Raw genomic sequence first — 20,369 nt, forward strand, 5'->3', positions numbered from 1 at the left:
TTATGGATTCACGTGACTGCTAGCAGTATGTAACATGTTGAGTCTGGGGCTAGGAACATTCATCTTCCTGAAATCTAATCTTGCCTTAATTGTTGTGTGACTCTGGCCAAGTCATTTAACCTTGTTTGCCTTAGTATCTTTATTTATAATATAAGTTGGAAAAGGAAATAGCAAATCACTCCAGTATCTTTGCCAAGAAACCCCAAATTGGTTTACAAGATGCCAAATATGACTGAACAAGAACAAATATGGTTCCAAAAGCCAGAGGGATTGCACAAGTGTTATGGGCCAGAACTCTGAAACAAGGATTCTTACAAGGTGTTAAGTTAGTGGAAATGATAAAGACAGTGGTGCTTCTGTATGTGTACTTAGTACTTAATATAGTTCTACAAGATTCACATCTTGTAGATAATGTGATGTTTTGCTATGATAAGAGAGCATATAAGCTCGGACAAACTCAGCCAGGGATTCAGAGCCAGAGACGACAGCTCCTAGTGGTTGGCCTGGCCTCCTGCACTTCCCCCACTAAGACCAAGGCCAGACTGAAAGGCTCTCCAGAAAGATGCCCAGCATCAGGCAAGGAGACAATAAAGACTTGGATTTTAACACCTGGTTGTCCTTGTGGTGATCACTGAACTAAAAAGAAAGCTACTTCCAGAGACCCCAAAAAAACCAACCAGAAAACATTAAACACAAGAAAGAATATTGTATAGTGAAGAGGTCACAGACTAAAGGCATAAAACATCTGACAGTACAGATGTCCTGCACTTTTCCCTAGTCCATGACTTGCTATCCCACTAATTAATCATGCTTTAGGGACTTAGAGAATGGAGCTTCCTGAAATAGAAAGCATGTCATTCTCTTATTCCTTGGCTTGGTTTAGGGGAACCAGCTTTCTATCCCTCCCTCACTTCCCTGAATGAATCGATGAGGTGTGACAATGAATGAGTGAGGTTCCTTCTCTTGGAGACCTGAGTTCTGAGAGAAAGAATTCGCTAAACCCACAGGCTATGGTAAAAAGGCTTTATTGTTAAACACCAAGAGGGATTTTCTCAACAGCAATGTCTTTCTCAAGAGAGAGATCTACAAAGAATCCTTTTTTGAAGGCCCATTTTATGTATAAGTTTAGGGGAAGTTTGATAATTCTCATTTGAATGTGAATTCTTGCCTGGATTGTGACTTCCCCACAGGACAACTTATCTCACTCTGAGAGGATACGAGACCCTATGGGTTGTAGATCAAAGGGACATGTATTTTTGTGATTTTACATAATTCTACAGAGCTCACTCAAGTCATACAGTGTTTACTTGAGTCATCTCCCATCTCAAGTAATTAACACAAATTCTTTTGGAAAAGGGACAAGGGTCTCGGTTCTTCTGTAGCTTCTTCCTGCTGGGAGGAGTCGTACAGCTGTCCCTAAGTTAATGGGGGGTTGTGCTTGAAGGAGAGAAACAAGATCTGAAAACTGCAGCTGCAGCATCCAGTGGATGTTGAGTTTGCCCATCAGTTGTCCCACGATGCCCAGGTCACAGGAGAAGTTGGAAATTTGCATCTTGAAGCCTAAAGGAAACAAATCTCATGAGTAATCTGAAAATGCATCGGCAAATATGAGCAAAAAGATAATAGCTAGAAGGGGAGTTAGTATAGGGGCCAGTAGGGACCATATCCAGGAATTCCACCCAGAGGAAGACTGGGGAGTCATGAAAAACTGCTCATGGATGTCTTGCATCCAGGCAGCTTTCTGTAAGGTTCTCAGTGCATAACTCAACCTTCTTTGAATTGTTAATGTACATGCAACAAGAGGTATTGACCAGAGTTCAGTCACCTCCACTAGAGACAAGGAGATAATCTGAGGCCATTCGGTTATCTTAAGACCATGTTAGCAAGAGAGTCCAGAGATCCTGGATCTTTCTGAGAGTGTGCACAGCTTCGTTGGCAAACTGGTTGACTGTGGCTGTCAGATTGGACAGAACGCTTTCATGCTCTAAGTGTCCAACCCAAGGAATTAGCATCCCAACCCCTTTCTTCAAGTACCCCATTTCCCCCAAATCCCTGTTTTTGTCTCCTCAGAGGGGTGGGGGCTATGTCTGGGGCACTGGCATTGTATACAGCGAAAGGGGTAATCAAGTAGCCTAGGGTGCAAGAGTGGTAGTATTTGAAAGGAGTCAGGCACTGGGTGGAGAGAATCACAGGTGGGAGAGCGTCCCATTCAGAGACATTCCTCTTTACAGGCCCCTTAGCGATATTGGAGTGGGATGGGGAACTTACTTTACAGATGAAAGCATATCCTTTAAGTGCACAGATAGTACCTGAGGTCAGATTTTGCAGCAGTCTCCTGGTTGCTCGGCCCCATGGGTGAGTATAGTCACAAAGCATTCTATCAATTGGAATGCTAGTTTTTGGGAGGTTATGGAGGATCTTTAAGGAAGGAACCATAGAAGCATTGTGAAGGCGCTTGCCAGGATAATCTTGGAATGGGTTCCCCATGGTTACCCTTTGGGGAGGTGCATAATCATAAGAGCATGTGGTCTGTGACCCACCTGTGCAGTCACTGAGCTGAAATTGTGGCAGGCTTGAGAAGGGTCCCACTCGCTTGCACCCACAGTATTAGTGGTACACAGGTCAGTGTCCCCACATCAGGGATGTAAACCTGGCCATTATGGGCCTGGGTGACAACCACTATCTCTGTAGTGTGGTAGTGTGTGGATAAGAGATCCTTCCCAGCAAGAAAGAAGGGGACAGTCGGGTCAGAGTAGTTCCCTTGGGGGTTGGCTAACATGAAGTGGGTAGCATCCAGGGAGAGATAGTGACATGTGGGAATGGGACCTTTGCAAAGAATTCATTAGGCCACATCTGTGGGCCACCCTAGGGGTGATGATTGTACACTCAACAATCCTGGAGACCCCCATGCCCCACAGAGTCCCCTCAGTCTGATCAGGAAATTGTCACCCCACTGGCGAGGGCCTACAGAGTAAAACCAGGAGAGCTGGAGAGAGAGTTATCAGAAGTAGAGTCCTCGTGATGAGAAGGGAAGGAGATTATAAGTAATTTCACCCTTCCTTCTCCAGAGATTTCTCAGGATTCTTGTGGAAGAGAAACTTCAGGTCCTCCATGGGCTCACAGGAATACTCTGGGGTATCTGAAGGAGAGGTAACAGAAGCAGCATTATTAATGCTAGAAATATGGGTCCAGCTGGAGGACCCTTCCAATTTGACTGACGTTGGAGAGGCCAGAATGACCTTGTATGGGCTTTTCCACTTTACACCTAGAAGGTCAGAGCACCACATCCCCAGGATTTACAGGGGAGGCAGCATGAGCATCTAGATTTAGGGAGATGCTCATTTGCATCTTCAGAGAGGGCCTTTCTGGACCGCCCCAGTTGTGTGGCAAACTGAGTGACCAGATACTGCTCCAGATCTACAAGAACATCAGATGTGAGAAAAGGCCTTCCACACAGAAGTTCAAAGGGAGTCAGCTTGATGGTCTCCTGAGGGGCAATTCTGACTCTGGCAATTCCTTCTCTAGCTTCAGCTTTAATTGGGTATTGGTGTCTATGAGGAAATACACTAGGATCTCGAAGCTTAATGAGGGCTGGGGCAGCATGCATGGCTCTTCTGGGGATGCCCTGATCCCACACAGAAGAATCTATTTTCTCCCAGATTTCACAGGGAATGGGGGGGAGGGGTTGAAAAGAGTCCAAAAAGAAGAGAGAATTGGGCCCTCAGCTTTACCATCAAGTCTAGCCCCAATAATGGGGTGGGACAGAATGGGATTATTAGAAAGGAATGTGCAAACAATAGATCCTGGAGCTGACAAGGCAGAGGGAATGTCTCCAAATAGTTCTGGAGTTTCCCTTCAATTCCCGTTATCTTATTAGGGGGAGGGGTGAGTGGGACCCAAATGGCAGAGCAGAAATGAAAGAGAGGCCCCCATATCAAAGAGAAATGAGATGAGCTTACCTGCTATTTCTAAAGTGACCCTAATTTCAGCAGTGGTGATGGAGTAAGGGCGGGGCCTGGCTGAACCCTGAGCCCCATCATTCCTGGTCCTGAGGAGCCTGAAGGGAGAGGTTTGAGGAGGCAGCCAAGAACCTTCATCTGTGACCCAGAAATTAGAGTGAGTACAACAAGGAAACTTTGTTAAAGGGCTAAAATAATATTTCAGCTAAAATGGAACAAGTGTTTAGAAAACAGCTTTCTTTTCCAATTCAAGGAAAATGTGTAGAGAGCATTGTCAGACTTATGAAAAGCCAAGGTTTGATTATAATTTGGGAGTAGATCACTGAACTTTTAGAAACTGGACAGTTCACATTCTCTATGGAAAAAGAATTGGATCTAGAGGAGTGGAAATTAGAAGGAGAATGACAATTCTACAATGATAATGGACCTGACTCAATTTCCAAAGACACACTTAATACATATAATTTAATATAACTGGCTTAGGAAATTATATAAGTTATAAGAAGAAAGAGTAGGAGGGGGAGGAGCCAAATAAAGTAGGTGAAAAGGATGAAGAATCAGATAAGAATGGAGTTAAGTATAATTTTGAGTGTGCTACTTCACAGCAGGAGAAATTAGGTTATTCCCTATCCCCTGACCTACTTCCCTCAACTAACCCTTCATAGGTGGAGGGAGAAGGAGGAGGGGGAAAGGCAGTGACACAATCAGCACCACCTATGAAGCAGCCTATGACAATATTACAAAAAGCTCTGGTTAAAGCAAAAAATGAAGGACAGGATGTATCTGATTTAATAAATGCCTATCCTGTGATTGAAGAGCTTGACTCTTCAGATCAAAAAAAAGAGAAGATGCACTCCTTTTGATCTGGAAATTATTAAAGATTTGAAAAAAGGTTGCACTCTTTATGGGGTTATATCATCTTATGTTAAGATGTTATTAAATAGTTTGGCTTATGAAGTCTTAACCTCCAGTGATTGGAAATCCATAGCAAAGACATGTTTAGAATCTGGACAAAACTTGTTGTGGCTTTTGGGGTATCATGAATTATGTAGGATTCAAGCCCAATGCAATAAGCACACTTTTGACTAACTAGCAGGTGAAGGTCAGTATGCAGATAATTCAGAACAGATTAATTACCCTATAACAGCTTATGAGAAAATTGCTGTTGCTGCTGCTACAAAAGCTTGGGGTTCCCTTCCAGGGAGAGATTGAGGGGAAGCCTTCACAAAAATAGAGTAAGGTCCTAATGAACCCTCTGTGGATTTTGTGGGATGTTTGCAGATAGCTGTCACAAGAACCATTGGAAAAATTACAACTACAGAAATAATGATCAGACATCTGGCTAAGGAAAATGTTAATGAGATTTGAAAAAGAATGATATGGGGACTACACAAAGATGCTCCTTTAGAGGAGATCATAAGATGCTGTGCCACAATGGGCACAAATACTTATTATACCCAGACTATGATGAACATGGGAAGACAGAGTCCCTCTTGGCAAGGGACTTCTAGAGAGAGTCATTGATGTTTTCAGTGTGGAAAAATAGGACATCTGAGAACCCAGTGTAGATATTGAGATAGAGTGAGAAGACACGGTGAGAGAAGACCTAAAACCCTGTGTCCAAAATTCCACAAGAACTTCCACTGGGCCTCAGAATGTAGATTGACCCAGGAAAATGAGAGGTGGAGCCCAGCTCCAAGACTTCAATCAAAAGATAGGTGAGGCATGATGGCAGCCGAGGTTACACCTTTAGAAGTTCAGGATTCTGATGTGGTCAATCAGCAAAAAAGTAATCAGATGGCAGAAAGGGATTGCATGATCAATCAGCAGAAAAGCAATCAGATAGCATAAAGGGAGAATACAGACTTTTTAACCCAACAGAAAAGCAGTGTCCAGTGCAAGCAGCTCCAATATAATGAGCAGTTTCAATGTAACTGGCAGGTGACAAGGAGAGATCAAGATAGTGGTAAATAGAAGGGACTAGATAGGTTAACTGTTTGGGAGAAAGGATTTGCTTGTATTTCTACAGACAGAGAAGGAATCAGATGGGTGCCAATGTGCTGTATTTGCCTTGTCCATTGGAGAGAGACAAAAAAGGAGAAAAACCTCAACACAAAAGAGAAAACCTAAGAACAAAATCTGCAGGAATCATTGGATTCCCTAACACAAGATAAGACTGTTGCAGGACTTGAAAACCAGCAGGAATCATTGCATTCCTTGAGATGAAAAATTGTTGATAAGACTATTACAGAACTTCAAAACTTGCAGGAATTATTGGATTTCTGGCACATGAATTAATGGACAATAGATTGGTTTTGGACTATTTCTAGGACTTATGGACATATATAATTCCTCATACTGATTCATGTTATTTGTTTCATCACTACTAGATTGTGTTATTATGTGCTTATATAATTTATGTAATTATGTGTAATACCTCCCCTATCGATGGATTTATGTATACCTGTTTTAAGAGTGAGCCCCTCCAGAAATCCGCTAATCTGATTTGATTTCCCATTTCTTTTGGTGTTTTCATCTTCCTTCCTGAGATGGCATGGAGGGCGTGATCACCTCTTTTTATTTGGTTTTCACTCCTTTTTTGAGCAGTCAGGGAAGGCGTGATCACCTTCTTTTTGGGGTTCTCACCTCCTTGAGAAGTCAGGGAGGTCATGACCACCAATGTCCTAAAAATCAAAAGAAAGCGAGAGATGTTAGGATTCTAAGTTAGTGGAATTGAGGAGACAGTAGTTAAATCTAGTTTAGCATTGATTTAATCCTGCAACAAATAATACTTTCCCAGTGATATAATGATTGGTGTATACTCAGTGTGGAGCTTATAAGGGAGGAGCTCTCCTGGGCCAGAGACAAGGAGGAGCTCTCAGGGGCAGAAGAAGAAGCCCATTTAGAGGGAGCTGGAGGCTGAAGCTGGCAGAAGCAAAGGACTAGCAGCAGGAGCTCTTGGAACCAAGGAGAGAGATAGGCCTCTAAGAAAGCTGACCAGGTCCCAGGAAGGAGATAAGACTTTGAAGGAGACAATAAAGGATTTGGACTTTAATCCCTGGCTGCACTTGTGATTATTGAACTGAAAAGAAATCTGCTCCCAGAGAATACTACATTTTAGAGAAGAACATTACACCCTTCCTCTGACTGGGTGTTATTGTTATGTCTGGGATAGCAATCCCAGTGGAGATAGAGGAAACTCACACACAATCAATATCAAACACATTTCTAGAGAAGGAAGCTTTACTCTGCAAGTAGTACTGACCTTTGGAGTACTGCAAGTACTTTCAAGATGGTGAGGTTCTGGGATCAAGGAGAAGATGATCAATTGATGAAAAACACTTTAGCTGCAAGAGCCTCAAACCCAAACCCTCATTTCAGCCTCTCTCTGGGATGGCTCCAGTAGAGTTCAGATTTCTACTTCCCAATTCTTCCTTTGCTCTTTCTCATTCCTTCCTCCCTATGAAGTAATTTAGAAAATGCCTTCATTTTACTAGAACAATGGATAAGAGTCTAGTTCCCTCTGGCCTCAGAAAGTATCTCTCTTTCAAATGCTATAGATGGCCAAGTCCTGGTGACTTCTGGTCCTTTAAGTAGAGCGCAGATCTGACCATAATATTCCTCTACATAGTACCCAGCAAATAGATGTTTAATAAAGGTTCACTGACAGACTGAATAAATTCTAATGATTTCTTTTTCTCTTTAGAATAAAATATAAAATATTTTATATTTATTATTCATAATAAATATTATTTAACAGCTGTTATTTAACAGCTTTACTATCTAGTTCAACAACATCTCTTTACAAATTTCATTTTTTATTTATATTTATTTATATAGAAGTATTTATACTCCTTTATTAGTAGCACAATCCAAATTAAATAATCTTCTTTACTCGCCATTATAAAGGACATTTCATTTCCTTTCACCAGGTCATTCCCAGAATGTAGAACATTCCTGATGTTCACTTTAAACATACCAGATTCTAAAAATCCATAGCATTCTGCAAAGCCATATTCAAACACCTTCTCTTAGAGGATATCTGATTTCCTTGGCTGCCCAAGTTTCACTTTTCCAAATTAGAATAAGGGACAGGTGAATGTTGAAAATTTTTATGCATATGTTTTGAAAATAAAAAGCTTTAATTTAAAATGTATAATAAAAAGTCATCATAAAAAAAGGAAAGGAAAGAATGGGGCCTTAGGTCTTTCTACCACCAGAAGATCCCTAGAAACAGAGAACAGACACCAGCAGAGATGGCAAAAGAGTGGGAGTGAAAATGACTCCTCCAGACCAAGATCTCCCACCAGGGAGCTTCATTCCAACCCACCCACAGGCAACATTGGCCTGAGTCAGGGAATAAGGCCATGGTCCCACAGATGCTGGAAATGATTAATATATAACTGGGATGGGGGCTGGATGAATCAGAGCTTTCATATTGGCTTTTGTTGGGCCAAGACCACAAGAAACGCAGTCCTGTGAGAGCCTGTGACCATGGCTGGAGAAAAAGCAATCTAGTCTCTATCATGGCAAGGATGTGGTGCAATGTGGATGGAGGGCTAGTCCTGGAATACAAAAGACTCATTGAGTTCTAATCTAACTTTACACAATCGACTATTTGCCTCAGTTTCCTCATGTGTGAAATGAGCTGGAATAGAAGATGGGAAACCACTCCACGACCTTTACCAAGAAAACTTGAAGTGAAATCATGAAGAATCAGCCATTACTGTAGAAAAGTAACCATCAAGTTTCAGCCCTTGTTACAGAGAACTAGAGGAAAGCCTCTTCAATCAGAACTTGGACACTCAACAAGAGAAACACACCAAGTCAGTGTAAAGATAAAAATAGATCTGAATTGTCACTATTTCCCTGTTGGGATTTTCCACTTGATTTTCCAGGGATCTGTGCTACCTCCCCTCTGTCTTGGCTGTGCAGACAGGACTTGTGATTAAAAGGCTTTGATAGAAAGGAGGGCACCTGGGGGACCAGAAAGGGGAAGCTCTGGGAGATGTGAACCTGCCCAGAGAGCGGGGCTGCTCTGCTCTGGGGACCCGGGAGGAGACACCTGCTGCTCTGAGCTGAATCCTCTGAAGAGACTGGGGAGGTTTTTGTTCGGGCCTGAAGCACTGTGGGAGAGGGAAGCTCCTACCCTGCTGACAGTAATAATGTGCAGCATCCTCAGGCTCCAGGCTGCTGATGGTGAGGGTGAAATCTGTCCCAGACCCACGGCCACTGAACCGGGCAGGGACTCCAGATGCCAGGCTCTTGGCATTGTAAATGAGGAGTCTGGGGGCTTGGCCAGGTTTCTGCTGGTACCAAGCTAATCTATCGAAGGATTGATAAAATAGCTTTTGTGTTAGACTCTCACTGGCCTTGCAGCTGATGGTGACTGTCTCTCCTGGAGATTTGGATAAGGAGGCTGGAGACTGGGTCAGCACAATGGCTCCTTGGGAATCTGGAAAACCAACAGAATTAGAGGAAGACAGAAATGTGAGAATGTCCAATCTGAATAATGTGAATGAGACAATTTTATGGAGATCACTAAAATCTCAAATAACTGATAAATAATGTTATTTATTGTGAATGCAAGCCAAAAATCATCTTTCCCACAGACTTCACAATTTTTGTATTCAGGGTTTGGTCATGTTTGTCAGCTGCCTATGTTCTATCTCACTTTGCTCACCTACTGAATTGAGGGAGCATCACTTTTTCATCCCTGAAGACCTGTGATTTTCTAAACCCCATTCATTACTCTCCTTGCCTTACCCTGAGCCCAGAGCACCAGGAGCCAGAGCAGCTGCCATGGGGAGGTCATCTTGGCCTTCAAAGACCTGTACAGAGAATACTCAGAGCCCTGAGGGGGCAGGAAGGAAGGAGGAAGCTTTTATGTCCTGGACAGGGCTCCCTGCAGCTCCCTTGGGACTCCACATGCAAAACAGCCCCAGGTCTGATGGGACTTTAAGCTGCACTGTCACTCTGGCTAAGATGGGCTTTGGGGGAGGAGTCTCACTCTATTCTGCACTCAAATATGAGAACTCAAAGGCTAATGCAAGGTCATGTTTAGAGACTGATATAGGAATGGTTACAGCTAGTTGTGGATAAATGTAGGAAGGTTTCTTTCTCTGCCCCAGGCCTAGATTCCCAGTAAGCACAAGAGAGCTAACAGAGCTCACAGTTCGTAGACATTGAAAGTATCTCCCCTGATTCTGCTCATGGACCTGTTTCACTCCCTCCTTCCAAGGGAAAAGATTTGAACTCCAGGAGGCAGGAAGGAGGATCTTGCTGAGACTGGACAGATGCTAGCCTGGACTACTGGGAAATGCCTACTAGAGCTTCATTCCTAAGTAAATTAGTTTTGTCAGACATTAGAGATTACAGATGTTGTTCTGAGGATTGTGGAAGAAAAGGTTATGTCTGCCCTTCTTCCCATCTTCTCATTCTAGCATGTCCTACAGGTGAGGACTAATCCATTGATCCATCCTATACTTTGTCTCTGACTGTCTCTAGAAATGTAGATCTGGTAAATCTGTGTACCCAGGTGAGGCTGTGAGGACAAGGTAAGAGAGATTCAGAGGCAAGGAGACTGGAGGGACTCATTTATTTCTGCATCATCCCTTCTGTCCTGACAGCATGGGGCCCTACTTAGTCCATCTACCTCCACTTTCTCCTGTCTCCATTCAAGCAAAAGTGAATGAAAGTGTGGGAAAAAATGCATATTAAGACAGGAAAGCAGAACATCTGGGAGATCTGAGGCTGACCAGACCATAGGGACCACACTGGTCTGAGGCCTCTAGTAGCAGCAGATCCTGGCCCCTAACCCCATTCTCCTGAGCTTAAACAGCCAAAGAACCTGGGAGGTTTTATACAGAGCTGGAACACTGTGAAGGCCAATTATCATCAATGTAAGCAGAGAGAATATCCAGCATCCTCAGGCTGCATGTTGCTAATGATGGTGAGAGTGAAATGCATCCTAAACCCACTGGTTCTGAACCAGGCAGAACATCCAGATGCTGGCCTGGAAGCCAAAAAGATCAGGAACCTAAAGGCTGATCCAGCTTTCTGCTGGGACCTATGTAAGAAGGTGGACCATCACTCTCTGTGAGATTCAGCCCAGAACTGATTGTGACTCTCTCCTGGAGATCTAAACAAGGAGAATGAGGAAAGGGTCAGCACAGTGACTCCTTGTAAATCCAGGAAAGTCACAAAATCAGAGGAAGGCAGAAATATGGAAATGTCTAAGTTACTAAAACAATATTGTAGAGTCCTCTGAAATTCCAAATGACTGATAATTAGTTATACTTACTGTCTGCCGAGAAAGAAAAAATCTTTTCCACGGACCTCAGACTATTTGTAATATGGGGGCTGATCAGGCTTGTCAATCTCTGTCTGCTTCTGACTTGACTCTTCATCCACTATCTAGGTGGCCTCAAATTTTCAACCCCTGAAACCTGTGATCTTCTAAATCCCTTCATTACTCTGTTGTGTCTTTCCCTGAGCCCAGAGCACCAACGGGTGTCATGGAGAAATCATCCTGGCCTTTAGGGACCTGTGGAGAGAGCACCCTGTGTCCTAGATTTTTATGTTTTGAACAGAGTCTCTGAAAGATCCCTTGGGTCTTCAGATGCAAAAGAGCCCCTGGTTTGCTATTAGTCTCATCTGAGGGACCCTGGAAGCCAGACTAGGTCGCACTGTCTGGGACTGATTGAGTGGCTTGTATCTTCCTCATTTAATTCTTAAGTGTGATCTTATTACCATAGAGAAATTCAAGATTAGTGTCTGATATAAGAACAAAAGCTTCCTGTCAATATAAGAGAAAGCTTCTCTCTGTTCTCCAGGACTAGATTCTCTGTCTCCCCGAAAGCTTTAAGCCCTGAGCAGAGGTCCCAGCTAGAGAGCAGGAGCTCACACCTGATAGACTTGAAGGTGGCACACCTGACTCTGCTAATGCACTTACCCCACTACATTCTTCTCCTCTTAGAGAAGGCATGGATACAAGGAAGCAAAGAGAAAGATCTAGCTGAACAGGGACAGCTCCTACTTGGGATCCCTGAGAAAATAGATAAGTGTCTTCAGTCAGTCGCTAGAAACACTTATTGTAATTATCCTGGGCATTGAGGAGGCAACTTGTAAGCCAACTCAAATCCCATTAAGGAGAAGACTGGGAACTGAAGCTTCAAAAGCTACTACCAATAAGAAAACATTGTGCTCACTGCCTCATGACTGTGAGTGTTTATTTTTCTTTGTCTATTTTGTCTTCACGTGTCTATCATCAACTCATAGACTGTACTCTGCCAACTAATCTCCCCATGGATCTTCTGAAATTCACTTTCATTGGTCTTATTCTTTAGAATGATTTTTTCTTTCTCTTTACATTCCTCAGCTGGGGCCAAGTTTGGAAATGCTGAGGGAAAGAAATTTAGGAAGAAAGGGAATCTTTTCCCTCAAATCACATAGTTTTATGACAGTTAAAATAATTAGAAACTGTCTTTGTGACTACAATGTAAGCTCTTTAAATTGTAGTTTGAAAGACTTTATGTAGGCTAAAATGATCTAGTGAATTTGGAGTCAATTTTGGAATTTGGAATTGAAAATTAAGAGTATAACTATGAATTATATACACAGATTTATTTTTCTTTTTTTATTAAAGATTTTTATTTTCAAAACATGTGTATAAATAATTTTCAATATTCATCCTTGCAAAATCTTGTGTTTCAAATTTTTCCCTCCTTTCTCCCCAAGTCCCTGCCCTAAATGGCAAACAATCCAAAATATGTTGAACATCTATACATATTTCTACAGTCATCATGCTGTACAAGAAATATTAGATCAAAAAGGGAAAAAATGAGAAAGGAAACAAAATGCAAGTAAATAACAAAAAAAGAGTGAGAATACTATGTTGTGGTCCATACTCAATCCACACAGTCTTCTCTCTGGGTGCAGATGGCTCTCTTCATCACAAGACCAATAGAACTGGCTGGAATCATCTCATTGTTGGAAAAAACCACATCCATCAGAATTTATCATTATATAGTCTTGCTGTTGCATGTACAACGATCTCCTAGTTCTGCTCACTTCATTTAATATCAGTTCATGTAAATCTGTCCAGGCCACTTTGAAATCATCCTGCTGATCATTTCTTATAAGACAATAATGTTTCATAACATTCATATACCATAACTTGTTCAGCCATTCTCCAATTGATAGGCATCCAATCAGTTTACAATTTCTTGCCATTACAAAAAAGACTGCCACAAATATTTTTGCACATGTGGGTCCATTTCCCTCCTTTAAGATCTCTTTGGGATATAAGCTCACTGGACTGGATCAAAGGGTTTGCACATTTTGATAGCTCTTTGGGCATAGTTCCAAATTGCTCTTCAGAATGGTTGGATCAGTTCGTGACTCCACCAACAATGTATTAGTAATATTAGTCCCAGTTTTCCCACATCCCCTTTGACATTCATCATTATCTTTTCCTGTCATCTTAGCCAATCTGAGAGGTATATAATGGTACCTCAGAATTGTCTTAATTTGCATTTCTCTGATCAATAGTGATTTAGAGCATCTTTTCATATGACTAGAAATGGCATCAATTTCTTCATCTGAAAATTGTCTGTTCAAATTCTTTGACTATTTATCAATGGCTTATATTCTTATAAATTTGAATCAATTCTCTATATAGTTTAGAAATGAAGCCTTTATCAGAACCCTTGAATGTAAAAATTTTCCCAGTTTGGGGTTTCCCTTCTAATCTTGTCTACATTGGTTTTGTCTGTACAAAACCTTTTTAACTTATCATAATCAAAATTATCCACTTTGTGTGCACTAATATATTCTATTTCTTCTTTGATCACAAATTCTTTCCTTCTCTACAAATTTGAGAGGTAATCTATTCTTTGTTCTAATTAGCTTGCAATATAATTCTTTATGTTGAAATCATGAACCTATTTTGACCTTATCTTGGTATAGGGTGTTAGATATCAGTCAATGGCTGGTTTCTGCCATACTAATTTCCAATTTTCCCAGCAGGTTTTGTCAAGTAGTGAATTCTTATTCCCCTCCCCCCCCAAAAAAAACCCCAAAAGCTGGGGCCTTTGGGTTTATCAAACATTAGATTACTATAGTCATTGACTATTTTGTCCTGTGAACCTAACCTATTCTATTTATAAGCTACTCTATTCCTTAGCCAGTACCAAATGATTTTAAGGATTGCTACTTTATACTATCAGATTTACTTTCTTATAGCTAAGAGAGGAAGGGCAATTCAATAGTAAAGAAGCTGGTTTTAAAGTGGTATTAGTGAAATTTGAAAGTGAAGCAAGGGGCAGCTAGGTGGCACAGTGGATAGAGAACCAGCCCTGAAGTCAGGAGAATTTGAGTTTGAATCTGGCCCAAGACACTTAATACTTTCTTTCTATGTGACCCTGGGCAAGTCACTTAACCTCAATTGCCTCAGCAAAATAAATAAATAAAAATAAATAAAAATTTAAAAAAACAAACAAAAAAAGAAAATATAGGGGAAAATGATTATGACTTGCATTTTAAATAGCTGTGGTATTTAAGATTATTAATTCTTTCCAGGTTTCCCCTTCCCCTACAAAGAGAAGAGTTTTGTTAATCAGAAGAAAACCAAAAAGTATAGAATATTCAGAATATGTAAGTAATCTAATCTAAAAAATCTAAATAACATTTAGAAGATATAATTAAAAACTTAGAATTTTTACAAGTAAAAGTTAATAGTATTTCATTTAGAAAGACATTTTCAAATTTGTGGGTTTTACACTAGAAATTATATTGTAAATAATATTATAAATATGAGTATTAATTTGCAGAGATTTTGATCAACTTGTCAAGAAAACAATAAGATTCATAATCACTTTTATTGTATTTTTTATAAAAGTGCTAATAAGTGTTTGGGATTAGTTCCACTCAAACAGCATTATACAGAAAGTATTAACTCTGCTTTTGTTAATCAATCCCTGCAAAGAATTAGTATGGATGCATGTATACACACATGTGTATATCTTTCTATACCTACACATATACTCACATGTATATATACACACTTATAGATATAGAAGGCTACAGACTGAAATACATAAAAATATGTGTGCGTTCTCTATCCTGGATGGTAGAAGAATGGTATTGCCAAAATTAAGAACAGGATCATAGATACACATTAGAGAAAGAGCAAAGGAAGGGAAAATCTAAACTGATATATCCACTTCCTTACCCAGAGGGATTATTATACTTTACCAAAATCTTTCTATTCTTGACCAACATTCCCCTCTATGAATTCTGTTGAAGTGCTTCAACTGAAATCTAACCTCCACCAGCTATCCTACATGACAAAACCATAGGTTGGAAGGATGCTTTTGTTGCCACAAGAAGGGTCACATTGCTTGAGAATGTAGCAAATCAAGGAAAGTGAAAATATAAAAATAAGATCTATTTTTCAGGGTGAAGATCACCAATGATGTGGTGAGTGCAATGTGCCTATAAGCTGTATATTCCATTAATTGCAATAAGTTTCTCCAGTTAGCTCCCCAAGACAGTTCAAAGAGAGTTCTGGCCTTAGAACCCCTAGAGGGGTCCCCAGAAATGCCATGTGTCTACTTGGTGAGGGGGGTGTTGAGAGACACTTCCTCTCGGAGTTCCTGCCTGAGGGGCAGGGCTTTCTGGTGAGAGAAAAAAAGGAGGTTAGGAGTGCCTAGAGATGCAAAGGAAGGTCCTTTGTCTTTGCAGGGTCTGGGCAGAGGGAGTTTCCTCAAGCCAAGTATCTTTGCTCAAGGAAGGATTTTTAGAGGCAGAGATGTTTCTAGATTGTGGACAGGTAAAAGCTTTTAGTTTCCCCAAACTCTTGCAGCATCTCTCGTGTATCTAGACATCTCTAGAGACAGAGAGTGAAACAAAAGGAGGCCTTTTGTCAGTCCACAGCAATTCGCATAGGGCATCCTCCCTAGAAAGAAAGAATTGTGCACCAGTATAGAGCTATAACAACAACCCAAGTTTGATCTGGACAGCTTGGGTGTCCGCTACAGAATAGGGAAAGAAATAAAGTTCTTTTACCTTGTCCAGAATTGCAAGATTTCCTGGTCCCACTATCTCTAAAAATAGAGTGTGACAAAAGGAGGCCTTTTGCTAGAAAATGCGGATATTCTCCTGGGGAGAATACTGCTTGAGCCAGTGGCTCCAACAGCCCAATACCAGGTCTGGGTGTCCACTACTTTTAGAGATAGAGTGAGACAAAAGAAGGCTTTTGGTCAGAGAATGCAGATATTCTCCCTAGGAGAATATTGCTCCAACAGCTCAAAACCCAAATTGATGATGAATGTTGAACATTTTTGGGTTCCGTTTGCTCACCTAAGGATGTCTAGTTTTTTGAGGTTCCTGGTCAGGGAACCAAATGATATGGTTTAGATTTATGGAACCAAAATGAGATTAGGTTTTCTGGTGGTCAGGGAGTTAAATGATAAGGTCTAGTTCTAGATTCAAGGTTCAGGAAACTAAATGGAAAGGTTTGGCTCCCCTGCAACCCTTTGGGATTCGGTGCAAGGGTAGGGAGTTTTGGGGACTCCCTTCTGGCGGTGCAGAAGTTCTCTGTAAAGGAATTTACAGACCCGAAAACTTACATTGATAAAAGAGGTTTATTATGGGGTTTGGAAGTAAGGTTAGAAATCCTGACAGAGAGGCATAAAGTCTGGTTAGGGAAATAGGTGAGGGTAAAGAGAAGGTGACACTGGAAAAGAATATTCCAGTGGGCAGAGGCTCCTTGGCATCCCAAGGATGGCATAGTTGGAACATTTGGAACCTCTGTGAAGAGAGAGTTTTAGTTTGGTTCTTTTATATTGAGTGTCATATGGGGGCTGGGACAGCCCAAGTTGGCTCAGATCCAGTGGGGGCTGGGAGAGCCCGGATCTCCTATTGGAATTCAAAGGGATGTTTTTTGATCAGGATTTATAATTGAATCAAAGGCTCTGGCATCCTGGAAAGACAGTTTGTCTGTGGAGGATATGCCTCAGCCAGGATGGGCTGGGAATCTGAAAGGAAACACAGATCAATAGGAAATACAGTTTCTTAAAGGGACCCCAACTCGCTTCAAGAGGAATCTCTGGTCAGAGATCTCTGGTTTCTCTTTAGTTCTTGCTCAGTTGGGAATCAGATAAACTAGGAATGGGAGAGTGCCTCAGACCCAGGGGATTGTGGGATGACCCAGTCTGAGCCAATGGTTCTTTCTTTGATGATTCTGCTCATGGCTGAAGAGGAACAAGAGTCCCCAGAGCACCGAGCTCTCAGACCGTGGCCTTTCCCCTGAGCCCCGAGTCCTTTTTATCACATTGGCCCCAGAGACCCTGCCCCTGAGCAGGCCCCCAGCAGCTGCTTCAGTAGAGGAAGGAGGGGAGACAGCTGGGCCTCCCTGAGCAGCCAGCCCAGGCCTGGGGAGGTTTTTGTTCAGGGCTGTAACACTGTGGGAGGATCATAAGATTTTTGAACACAGTAATAGACTGCCCCATCTTCAGCCTCCACACTGCTGATTGTGAGGATGAAATCCTTCTCAGCACCACTGCCACTGAAGCGGGCGGGGACTCCTGAGAGCAGGTTGGAAACCTCATAAATGAGTAGCCGAGGAGACTGTCCGGGTTTCTGTTGGAGCCATTGTAGGTAAGTCTTTCCATTAGTGTATAGGACACTCTGACTGGCCTTGCAGCTGATGGTGACTCTCTCTCCTGGGCTCACAGACACCGAAGCTGGAGACTGGGTCAGCACAATTTCTCCCCTGGAAACTAAGAGCAGAAATTAATAATCAACCAGCATGAAATAAACAGAGCAGTTTCCTTTCATTCTGATTTTTGGCCCACAGACTCCCTGGCTCTGCAAATCCCCTGATCTCACAGAAATCCACATTCCCCCTTGGACTGTCTTGGTTCATGTCCCCAGAGATTCTGAGCTTCCTTGATTTCTCTCATCTTATGCTTGTGGTATTGCCCCAAGTTCTCACCTGGGACCCAAAGCATCAGGAACCCACAGAGAAGCTGGGACAGAGACTCCATTTTGCAGTGACTCCTCCCCTGTGGCTGCTCTGCCCCCAGGCCCAGTTTATCCTTCCCTGTTTGCAGGCCCTCCCCTTGGGGATCTCTTTATGCAAAGCAGCTGGGAGGTGTGGGGTTGCTGGGAGCAGATTCCAGCTTGGGGGAAGGCCCTGAGACCTTCATACCTTGAATATGTCCCTGATTCTTGAACCTTTGTGTGTGATATGTGCTTTTACAATTCCCATCTATCCTTAGTTTTCCTTCTTGTTTTTTATTTTGTTCTATTTTATTTTTATTTTAATCAGTTTTATAGGTTCATGTGACTGTTATCAGGATCTAACATGTTGAGCCTGAGGTGAGGAACATTCATCTTCCTGAAATCTAATCTTGCCTTGGATACTTAATTGTTATGTGACTCTGGCCAAGTCATTTAACCTTGTTTGCCTCACTTTCCTTAGTCATAAAATAAACTGGAAAAGGAAATGGCAAATCACTCCAGTATCTTTGCCAAGAAACCCCTGAATTGAGTTACAAGGTGATAAATATGAAGGAACAACAACAAAAATGGTTCCAAATTCCAGAGGGATTGAAGGAGTCAATATGGTGTAGTGAAGAGGTCATAGCCTGAAGTCATCTGACAGCTACTGATATCCTGCTCTTTATTCCTCCATGATGGTGTTGTCCCACTAATTAATGATCACTGGTGACTTAGAGAATGGAGCCTCCTAAAATGGAAAACATGTCATTGTCTTATTCCTTGGCATGAGTTAGTGGAACCAGCTTTTCTCTAGCTTGCAGAATTCCCTTGTGGTCAATACAACAGACCAAAATCTAGAATAAAAACAAACCTAATAAATAGAGATTAGAATAGTCTGAAATAGAAAGACTGGTCCACAAAGATTGCTTCAAGATGTAGAGAGGCCAATATAGATTGGCCAGCATCTTTTCATGCAAGGAAACACGTTTGTGTCACAAGACACAGAAAAATGTTAAAGATGTGTCAGATGTAATCCCAATAAACAATAAAATAGTAGTTTGATCTCACAGACAATTGTGTCAATTGTTCTTACATTAGTTTTATAGTTTCATGTGACTCTTAGGAGAATGTAACATGTTGAGCCTGAGGCTAGGAACGGTCATATTCCTGAAATCTAATCTTGCCTTGGATATTTAAGTGTTGTGTGACTCTGGCTAAGTCAAATGCCAAATCACTCCAATATCTTTGCCAAAAAACAAAAAAAACAAAAAAAACCCAAATTGGGTTACAAGGTGATAATGATGAATGAACAAAAACAAAAATGGTTCCAAAGTTCAGAGGGATTGAAGGAGTCAATATGGTGTAGTGAAGAGGTCACAGCCTGAAGTCATCTGACAGCTACTGATATCCTGCTCTTTTTCCCAGTCCATGACCTGTTTTCCCACTAATTAATGATCACTGGGAACTTAGAGAATGGAGCCTCCTAAAATAAAAAGCAAGCCATCCCTTTATTCCATGGCATGATTTAGGGGAACCAGCTTTCTATCCCTCCCCCACTTCCCTGAAGGAATCACTAGAAAGGTATGTTAACACTTAAAATTTTGTTCATATTTTTTTAACTTTTTATTTTAAATTTAAAAACAAATCCTTTGTAATAATCCCTACATATTGTGTTCAGAGCTGTCCATCTTTGCTTCCTTGTGGGTTTCTTTTGTTTTCTGCATGCACTTTTTACTTTATTTTTCTCCATTCCTCCCCAAGAACTTATCCTTTTGTAAGTGCCCAGCAGTATCCCTTTGTTGTGTCACAGTTCTCCTCTAATTGTCCTGACTCAGTTTCCCTAATTGTCCTGATGCAGTTTCCCTAAATTTTTCTGGCTCAGTTTTCTTAACTGTTCTGCCTTAATCCCCTTAGTTGCAACCCCCGCCCCCCTCAGTTCATTAAGATTGAGGGCTATTTGCTCTAAGGTTATAAATTGTCTCAAGATAAGGGGGAGTTCAGACTTCCTGACTTCTAACTCCTTCTATCATCAAGAATTTATGATCCTATTCCCTATCCTATCATTGTTCTTCTTTTCTCAATTTACCAGAATGTCTGGTGCCTCCTACCACCCTGTCAGAACCGGATTGATAGTCTGTTCCCACTCTCAATGTTCTGATTCTGCCCCTGCTTTGGTTTACCCCTGTAGCTGAGCCATTGTGTATACATGATATTGAGAATTCATATTTGGTACTGGGTACTTTGGGACAAGAGTCCTTTCCAGTCAATCAATTAAGCTCTCCAATAAATAAAATATTAAAATTCTCTAATCTCTATCTTACCTCACTTTCTCTGGCATTACACTTGCACTCACCAGGCATATGCTGGTTTCCACTTGAGCAGGGCTGCCTCTCAGCAGCACAG

General features: G+C 41.6%; 2 gene segments (V, D, J or C); both read right to left on the bottom strand.

Moving 5' to 3' along the window:
- LOC127546387 (immunoglobulin kappa variable 3-11-like) overlaps positions 1 to 9,815 on the bottom strand; it is a 68,886-nt gene extending 59,071 nt beyond the window's left edge. Inside the window, 1 exon segment of the V gene segment in view lies at positions 9,726 to 9,815. Within this exon segment, the coding sequence occupies positions 9,726 to 9,774 (49 nt within the window).
- Positions 9,816 to 17,401: 7,586 nt separating this feature from the next.
- On the bottom strand, positions 17,402 to 18,015 carry LOC127547575 (immunoglobulin kappa variable 3-11-like). The segment is given in 2 exon segments: positions 17,402 to 17,743; positions 17,959 to 18,015. Coding segments are annotated over 2 exon segments (384 nt in total).
- Positions 18,016 to 20,369: the final 2,354 nt, after the last annotated feature.

This window comes from Antechinus flavipes, chromosome 2 (assembly GCF_016432865.1).
Source record: "Antechinus flavipes isolate AdamAnt ecotype Samford, QLD, Australia chromosome 2, AdamAnt_v2, whole genome shotgun sequence".
Classification (NCBI taxonomy): domain Eukaryota; kingdom Metazoa; phylum Chordata; class Mammalia; order Dasyuromorphia; family Dasyuridae; genus Antechinus; species Antechinus flavipes.